Here is a 10195-nt window from a genome sequence, read left to right as displayed (position 1 = left end):
TTTCTCACGGCTTGATAGAAGCTCTGTGAACTGCGGTGGCGCAGTGGTCTAAGCAGCGCCCTCTTACTCTGTGCATTACCCGTTTGTGCCCGTCGACGTATAGCCACACGCACACCCAGAACATTAACACGAGTGCTTTTTTTCATTCTTCTCTTTTATTCTTTGTTGTTCTAGACCGCTGGCTGTTGAGCACATCTCCATCTGCTATGGAGCCTATCTGTAGAGGGACCATTAAGATCTGTTTAATATGCTGCAACTGTAGATAGGGGTGGAGATTGGCGGAGAACACACACGCACGCACGCACACACGCACACACACACACACAGATTGACGGGGCACAGGGCGACGGAGTGGGCCACTCTGCCATTAACGTGCACAGTGCTGTTATTACAGGCCTAATGACATCCCTCTCAGACCGCACGCTGGGAAAACAGCGGCGGGAGGCCCGACTCTACCCTCTGCGGGCGCCAGCCACCAGCCGCCCCCTCCCATCAAAGAGCATCAATTCTAACGTGTCTTTTCCTTTTCCTGAACGAGGGACACACACTCGCTCTCTCTCTTTTCCTCCCCCCAAAAAAAGAGACACAGGCTCTCCAGATAATGTCTTTCACGGTTCAGAGGCTGTACAGGGGTTCCCTCCTGCCTCCCTTGAAATGGGAAAATTAATAGTTCCTCTTTGAAACAAATTGGCATTACGCCCCTTAATGCATTAATGTCTAGATGCTGCTACCCGCCTTGACATAGGGGCGGGGGTGGGGACAGGGGTGTGGATGGGGGAGGGCGATTGTGAGGCAATGCGATATAAAGATCCATCAGACATCGTTTCATTTATCAACCCTTTTGTATATGAATGTTACACAAAGAGGTGAGATAGATAGGGAGAGCAGTGGGTCTGTATGGAGGATTGTGAAGATATGCATGAGTGTGTGTGGAGCACAGACCCCTACTAGTGCTGGCCCATGACTGCAGTTTAAATGGGGGTTAGTGTGAATAAATAATATAGAGCAACATATTATGACCCAGGAACACAGAGAAGGAGTCACCTTACTGTCTCTGGCCCCTCAACACTCCACTACTGTAGGCTTGGATCTATAATGAATCCCAAATGGCACCCTATTCCCTAAATACTTTTGACAAAGTAGTGCAATGATCAAGCATTCAAAGTTTAATGGTTGCCATTTAATTTCCCTTTTCATGACTGCAGTTGTCCGAATGTTTGGTGTAAGGACAGTTCTTTTTTTTTATGTTGACAACAATTCTTAAAAATAAAAAAAAATAAAAAACTTGGAATGAATGTCATAGGGACAAAAGGGATGTTATTACCATAATATTGTTGTGGAATTTAAGTTTATTGGCACTTTAACATTTACAAAGTATCTAAATACATACTCTTAGCAAATGCATATCCCCCCAAAAATACATGACCCTTTCCCTTGTTGTTTTAATGTCAAATCAAAACATACAATGATACATTGGCAGCACTTAAACAGGTAAGTCAACGTGTTGACTTGTGTTGTAGTTCCTGGACAGCCTGGGTTATAAGCCAGAGTTTGTTTCCTTTGACTTGTAGTGCAGCCACAAACAAAGAGGGTAGCTGACTTGAAATGAATTTGTGCCACACCATGTGTATGAGGTTACTGACATGTCAGACAGTGTGAACATAAATGCATACACATATAAAAACTAAACTCATAAAAAAGAGGTCATGACAATCCATAGAGGGAAGACCAGAAAGCACCAACAAAAACTTTTTAAAACTGGTGATACAAGAACGTGGTGTTCCCATGCCGTACAGAAAATAGAGTTTCAATTCAAAGGTGATGAGAGATTGTATAAGAAATACTTAACCCTACTGAACACTTCACATACAGTGTATGTAAACAGGGCATTGAGGAGATAGTATGATCCCAGATTTGGGAGCAGGCTACTGAGGATAGTGTGAACACCATACTGCATAATGATTAGTGTATGAAAATAGATCTGAAGGAAAATGTTTGGTTGGTCAGGTTCATAAGCAGGTTCATATCCTCTAACAGTCTGACTGGTCTGGTCCATCCAGATACTTTCTCTGAGTTTTATATTTGATTTCATCTCTGCTGCAAAATACCGCCACGGACAGATGCACCTGAAAACAGAAATCTAACACTGGACTCCCCCGAATGAAAACATTCTTAGTCAGAATACATTGAGGAGCTGTTTCATGAAGATCTTATATACAAACCATAGAGACACAATCTAGATTGTATATTTCTATGATAGAACCTGCATGTCAGCGACATCATTTCCAGTTACCATAGATTCTAGATTGTATATTTCTATGATAAAACCTGCACGTCAGTGACATCATCTCCAGTTACCATAGGGAGCGTGAGGCTTCAGATCTGTCCTTTTTGAAAATATATACTATGACTTGAATTCCCTCTAAAAGATTCCACGGTACATTCTTTGCCAAATACATTCTCTACTCTAAAATATACTGTTCCTCTGGCTACAAAACAAATGTGGTTAGTACCTCTGTGCTCTGTCCCATATCTTACTGAGGAGAAAAGGTGTGTTAGCCTGATCCCAGATCTGTTGATGCCATCTTGTTTGTGTTGTCATTAGCTGCAAACCAGCACAAACATATCTGGGACCAGGCTAGAGATGAGCAGTAATGTCAGTAAAACTGTGAGACATTACAGACTGTCCTGTTACCTACAGATCTTTGAAGTGGAATTGATGACACTGACTGACCGCCGACCAATAACATGAATATCACTGTGCTCAAAGATAAGGTCACACAGTTGTTTTTGTTTCAGTTTGGAATTTCTGTTGGGATGTTGTGCTCTGTCGTTTCCTCTTTGAACGAATCGTCCTCTTCATCCTCCTCACGCTCCTCCTCTTCTTCCTGAAACATAAAACATATAATAGGGTCAACACAGAATATTCAGGCACAGTATTTTCCTCACCTGGGTCCTCAAAATGGGTCTCTGGAAGGTCAAAAATATAAATGCCCTTAGACCACAGTTGGGCAAATCACATCCGAACTCACAACCATAAATGAGATTTTTAGACAGGTCTGTCTCAATACCAACAGGGATAAGTAGTTAGTGTTGGTAGGCTAATGTTGTGCTGGTGTTAAAGGCATTGTTCAGCAGCCATTTCCTCTTAGAACAAAGAGCTGTAGTCAGGGTGGGCAGGACTTGACACCCAGCTGATTCAGAAGGGAAGGCAAAGTGAAAGTGACGGTGGCGACAGCCGCAACAGTGACTAAATGACTCAGACAGATGCAATTATCTCTTTCTCTAGAGGTTAATATACACACCGAGTTTGAAAATGTAATGACTGCTTTAAGGAGCGTGTGTGTACGTGCAGCTGGACAGACCTACATGAGGTGTAGGCCTAGTGTAGATTCTTGGTGTGGATGTGAAGGCCCACTGATTCTTCTAACAGTGTGTTTGGTGTGTAGATGTGGTTCTGTTTCCCCTCACAGTATCCTTATAGTATACTCTATATCTAACGACATAGTAGAAAGGTATTGGTACATTCCTCAGTACTCGCAAACACCAGTGTAGACTACCCATTATGGCTGTGACGGCCATAGAATTTTGGATAACAGTTATTGATCAGCCAATTAACCACGGTCACCATAACTTTTTGAATAGCAAAAAAAAATAAAAATAATAATAATATATATATGTATATATATATATATATATATATATATATATATATATATATATATATATATATATATATATATATATATATATATATATATATACAGTGGGGCAAAAAGTATTTAGTAGCCACCAATTGTGCAAGTTCTCCCACTTAAAAACATGAGAGAGGCCTATAATTTTCATCATAGGTACACTTCAACTATGACAGACAAAATGAAAAAAAAAAATATCCAGAAAATCACATTGTAGTTATGCATTAGGGGGCGCTATTAACATTTTTGGATGAAAAACGTTTTCTTTTTTACCAAGATATTTTGTCACGGAAAGATGCTCGACTATGCATATAATTGACAGCTTTGGAAAGAAAACACTCCGACGTTTCCAAAACGGCAAAGATATTGTCTGTGAGTGCCACAGAACTGATGTTACAGGCGAAACCCAGATAAAAATCTAACCAGGAAGTGCCGCATTGTTTGAAACCGCCTCATGCCAATGACTCCTTATATGGCTGTGAATGAGCTACGAATGAGCTTACGTTTCCCACATATTCCCCAAGGTGTCTACAGCATTGTGACGTATTTTTAGGCATTTCCATTGAAGAATAGCCGTAAGGGACCATATATAGCATGTGGTCACATGGTGTCTCCCGCAGAAAATCTTGCGGAAAATACTGAAGTAGCCATTTTTCCAATCGCTTCTTATGAGAAACCAATTGCCTCGACGGATATATATGTTAAAAACACCTTGAGGATGGATCCTAAACAACGTTTGCCGTGTTTCTGTCAATATTATGGAGCAAATTTCGAAAAAAGTTTGACGTTATAGTTGTAGCATTTTCCGGTCGATTTCTCAGCCAAGCATGATGAAGAAACAGGAGCTATTTTGCCTACAAAAAATAATCTTTTTGGAAAAGAGGAACATTTACTATCTAACTGGGAGTCTCCTGAGTGAAAGCATTTGAAGTTCTTCAAAGGTAAATTATTTAATTTGGTAGCTTTTCTTATTTTCGTGAAAATGTTGCCTGCTGCCAGCAGAGCCTAACATAGCATTATGCCATGATAAACTTACACAAATGCTTGTCTAGCGTTGGCTGTAACGCATATTTTGAAAATCTGAGATGACAGTGTTGTTAACAAAAGGCTAAGCTTGTGTTTGAATATATTTATTTCATTTCATTTGCGATTTTCATGAATAGGAAAAGTTTCTAGGGGTATTTATGTCCGATGCGTTATGCTAATGCGTTTGAGGCTATGATTACGATCCCGGATCCGGGATTGCTCGTCGCAAGAGGTTAATGAATTTATTTGCAAATTATGGTGGAAAATAAGTATTTGGTCAATAACAAAAGTTTATCTCAATACTTTGTTATATACCCTTTGTTGGCAATGACAGAGGTCAAACGTTTTCCTTAAGTCTTCACAAGGTTTTCACACACTGTTGCTGGTATTTTGGCACATTCCTCCATGCAGATCTAAGAGGGCGCCCACTCCAGGACCTTGAAATGCTTCTTACGAAGCCACTCCTTCGTTGCCCGGGCGGTGTGTTTGGGATCATTGTCATGCTGAAAGACACAGCCACGTTTCATCTTCAATGCCCTTGCTGATGGAAGGAGGTTTTCACTCAAAATCTCACGATACATGGCCCCATTCATTCTTTCCTTTACACGGATCAGTCGTCCTGGTCCCTTTGCAGAAAAACATCCCCAAAGCATGATGTTTCCACCCCCATGCTTACATTTACATTTACATTTAAGTCATTTAGCAGACGCTCTTATCCAGAGCGACTTACAAATTGGTGAATTCACCTTCTGACATCAGTGGAACAGCCACTTTACAATAGTGCATCTAAATGCTTCACAGTAGGTATGGTGTTCTTTGGATGCAACTCAGCATTCTTTGTCCTCCAAACACGACGAGTTGAGTTTTTACCAAAAAGTTATATTTTGGTTTCATCTGACCATATGACATTCTCCCAATCTTCTTCTAGCAAACTTCAGACGGGCCTGGACATGTACTGGCTTAAGCAGGGGGACACGTCTGGCACTGCAGGATTTGAGTCTCTGGCGGCGTAGTGTGCTACTGATGGTAGGCTTTGTTAATTTGGTCCCAGCTCTCTGCAGGTCATTCACTAGGTCCCCCCTGTGTGGTTCTGGGATTTTTGCTCACCGTTCTTGTGATCATTTTGACCCCCGTGGGGTTAGATCTTGCGTTGAGCCCCAGATCGAGGGAGATTATCAGTGGTCTTTTATGTCTTCCATTTCCTAATAATTGCTCCCACAGTTGATTTCTTCTAACCAAGCTGCTTACCTATTGCAGATTCAGTCTTCCCAGCCTGGTGCAGGTCTACAATATTGTTTCTGGTGTCCTTTGACAGCTCTTTGGTCTTGGCCATAGTGGAGTTTGGAGTGTGACTGTTTGAGGTTGTGGACAGGTGTCTTTTATACGGATAACAAGTTCAAACAGGTGCCATCAATACAGGTAATGAGTGGAGGACAGAGGAGCCTCTTAAAGAAGTTGTTACAGGTCTGTGAGAACCAGAAATCTTGCTTGTTTGTAGGTGACCAAATACTTATTTTCCATCATAATTTGCAAATAAATCCATAAAAAATCCTACAATGTGATTTTCTGGATTACTTTGTGTACCTATGATGAAAATTACAGGCCTCATCTTTTTAAGTGGGAGAACTTGCACAATTGGTGGCTGACTACATACTTTTTTGCCCCACTGTATGTATGTATGTATGTCTGTATGTATGTATGCATGCATGCATGCATGCACGTATGTACGTACACACACACAGTGGGGAGAACAAGTATTTGATACACTGCCGATTTTGCAGGTTTTCCTACTTACAAAGCATGTAGAGGTCTGTCATTTTTATCATAGGTACATTTCACCTGTGAGAGATGGAAGCTAAAACAAAAATCCAGAATATCACATTGTATGATTTTTAAGTAATTAATTAGCATTTTATTGCATGACATAAGTATTTGATACATTAAAAAAGCAGAACTTAATATTTGGTACAGAAACCTTTGTTTGCAATTACAGAGATCATACATTTCCTGTAGTTCTTGACCAGGTTTGCACATACTGCAGCAGGGATTTTGGCCCACTCCTCCATACAGACCTTCTCCAGATCCTTCAGGTTTTGGGGCTGTCGCTGGGCAATACAGACTTTCAGCTCCCTCCAAAGACTTTCTATTGGGTTCAGGTTTGGAGACATGCTAGGCCACTCCAGGACCTTGAGATGCAACTTACGGAGCCACTCCTTAGTTGCCCTGGCTGTGTGTTTCGGGTCATTGTCATGCTGGAAGACCCAGCCACGACCCATCTTCAATGCTCTTACTAAGGGAAGGAGGTTGTTGGCCAAGATCTCGCGATACATGGCCTCATCCATCCTCCCCTCAATACGGTGCAGTCGTCCTGTCCCCTTTGCAAAAAAAAAGCATCCCCAAAGAATGATGTTTCCACCTCCATTCTTCACAGTTGGGATGTTGTTCTTGGGGTTGTACTCATCCTTCTTCCTCCAAACACTGCGAGTGGAGTTTAGACCAAAAAGCTATATTTTTGTCTCATCAGACCACATGACCTTCTCCCATTCCTCCTCTGGATCATCCAGATGGTCATTGGCAAACTTCAGACGGGCCTGGACATCCGCATGGATTTTAATCCATGACAACGTAGTGTGTTACTAATGGTTGTCTTTGAGACTGTGGTACCAGCTCTCTTCAGGTCATTGATCAGGTCCTGCTGTGTAGTTCTGGGCTGATCCCTCACCTTCCTCATGACCATTGATGCCCCACGAGGTGAGATCTTGCATGGAGCCCCAGAACGAGGGTGATTGACCGTCATCTTGAACTTCTTCCATTTTCGAATAATTGCGCCAACAGTTGTTGCCTTCTCACCAAGCTGCTTGCCTATTGTCCTGTAGCCCATCCCAGCCTTGTGCAGATCTACAATTTTAACCCTGATGTCCTTACACAGCTCTCTGGTCTTGGCCATTGTGGAGAGGTTGGAGTCTGTTTGATTGAGTGTGTGGACAGGTGTCTTTTATACGGGTAACTCTCCTCAGTTCCTGACTGCATGTGCTGCAGGGAGGGGGTATTACCTAAGCAAATGAAGACTCGTTTGCTAAAACACCTGGCTTGTTTCAACAAGGAGAAACAAAGTTGGACTCAACCTCACAAATGCCCAGCCGTCCAGTCTTCCGTCAGCTGTTCATTCCACAAAAACAGTTATGGCAGTTATTCATGACGGTGTTTATCTCTGACCATCGGTTACATGGTTATAAAGTAATTGTGCCAGCCCTACTCCTATGGTAGTTATTATAACACAGGAGAAAATCTCCCCAAACTCCCAAGTGCACTTCAACAGCAGCTAATTGGGCCAATTGAGTATTTAAACATCAAATTGCAGTCCCTATTAGCCCTGGTCAAAAGTAGTGCTCTGTATAGGGAATAGGGTGGAACGCAGTCTAACTACGAAGCAGAGTGGATCTCCCAGGCTTGATAACTGCAAGACATTAGCAGTGGAGTCGTAAATCAGCCAGGGCCAGAGTTTAGTTCTGGTTCATATATCACCCTGTAACTCACACAAACCTTGTCTGTGTCTCCTCTATGGACGCACTTTTGATATGCAGCCTCCCACCGGTAAAAAATGCCTTACTCTTTCCTGAACTCAGGATACTTCTCCACCTCCCTCCTTCGGCCGGTCCCCACCCGCGGGCCGATATAAATCTATCGTTGCCGGGGACAACATGTCGTGAACCTCGGCCGACGTACGTATCGGGCCGTGCCATCCACCAAATCTCTCGGACAAGCCTGCCAATTTTCCAATTACCTGTGGCACCATTCACTATCTCATCCCCAGGCAATGGGGAGACAGGAGGCGAGGAGAGGCCAGGCTGGCCAATAGCTAGCGCATGCTAACAGTCTCATAAACAGCCAGGGTTGGGGCTAAGAGCAGCTCCTTAAGTACTGTAAATAGACTGACTGGCTGATTTTAATCTACCTATGCTGACCTGGTCATGTTCTGTTAGCAGCTCCAGCAGACTTAATTTGTCCAGTATAGAAAGTATAGGGATAAAGAGAGAGGCCAGGTGTATGACGGCACTACACAATATACACTGAAGGAGATAAAGAGAGAGGCCAGGTGTATGACGGCACTACACAATATACACTGAAGGAGATAAAGAGAGGCCAGGTGTATGACGGCACTACACAATATACACTGAAGGAGATAAAGAGAGGCCAGGTGTATGACGGCACTACACAATATACTCTGAAGGAGATAAAGAGAGGCCAGGTGTATGACGGCACTACACAATATACTCTGAAGGAGATAAAGAGAGGCCAGGTGTATGACGGCACTACACAATATACTCTGAAGGAGATAAAGAGAGAGGCCAGGTGTATGACGGCACTACACAATATACACTGAAGGAGATAAAGAGAGAGGCCAGGTGTATGACGGCACTACACAATATACACTGAAGGAGATAAAGAGAGGCCAGGTGTATGACGGCACTACACAATATACACTGAAGGAGATAAAGAGAGAGGCCAGGTGTATAACGGCACTACACAGTATACACTGATATACAATATACACAACTTCCGGCGCCGACAGAAATGGCCGCCTCGCTTCGCGTTCCTAGGAAACTATGCAGTTTTTTGTTTTTTTACGTGTTATTTCTTACATTAGTACCCCAGGTCATCTTAGGTTTCATTACATACATCCGAGAAGAACTACTGAATATAAGATCAGCGTCAACTCACCATAAGTACGACCAAGAATATGACTTTAGCGAAGCGGATCCTGTGTTCTGCCTTTCAACCAGGACAACGGAATGGATCCCAGCCGGCGACCCAAAAAAACAACTTCGTAAAAGAGGGAAACGAGGCGGTCTTCTGGTCAGACTACGGAGACGGGCACATCGTGCACCACTCCCTAGCATTCTTCTCGCCAATGTCCAGTCTCTTGACAACAAGGTTGATGAAATCCGAGCAAGGGTAGCATTCCAGAGGGACATCAGAGACTGTAACGTTCTTTGCTTCACGGAAACATGGCTCACTGGAGAGACGCTCTCGGATGCGGTGCAGCCAGCGGGTTTCTCCACACATCGCGCCGACAGAAACAAACACCTTTCTGGTAAGAAGAGTGGAGGGGGCGTATGCCTTATGGCTAACGAGACGTGGTGTGATCACAGAAACATACAGGAACTCAAATCCTTCTGTTCACCTGATTTAGAATTCCTCACAATCAAATGTCGACCGCATTATCTACCAAGAGAATTCTCTTCGATTATAATCACAGCCGTATATATTCCCCCCCAAGCAGACACATCGATGGCTCTGAACGAACTTTATTTGACTCTTTGCAAACTGGAATGCATACATCCTGAGGCTGCATTCATTGTTGCTGGGGATTTTAACAAGGCTAATCTCAAAACAAGACTCCCTAAAATGTATCAGCATATCGATTGCGCCACCAGGGCTGGCTAAACCTTGGATCACTGTTATTCTAACTT

At 43.0% G+C, this 10195-nt stretch overlaps 1 protein-coding gene across 2 annotated transcripts in view; it reads right to left on the bottom strand.

Annotated features, from left to right (window-relative positions):
- Positions 1–1329: 1329 nt before the first annotated feature.
- LOC135549770 (PHD finger protein 14-like) overlaps positions 1330–10195 on the bottom strand; it is a 136657-nt gene continuing 127791 nt past the window's right edge. For both annotated transcript variants that reach the window (XM_064980046.1, XM_064980047.1), the window contains exon 20: positions 1330–2888. In XM_064980046.1, coding sequence (XP_064836118.1) covers positions 2796–2888 — 93 coding nt within the window. In that variant the 3' untranslated portion in view covers positions 1330–2795. The remainder of the gene's footprint in view (positions 2889–10195) is intronic.

Source organism: Oncorhynchus masou, chromosome 12 (assembly GCF_036934945.1).
Source record: "Oncorhynchus masou masou isolate Uvic2021 chromosome 12, UVic_Omas_1.1, whole genome shotgun sequence".
Lineage (NCBI taxonomy): Eukaryota > Metazoa > Chordata > Actinopteri > Salmoniformes > Salmonidae > Oncorhynchus > Oncorhynchus masou.
The sequence above is the reverse complement of the archived record's forward strand: the minus strand, read 5'-3'. Positions and strand labels throughout refer to the sequence as shown.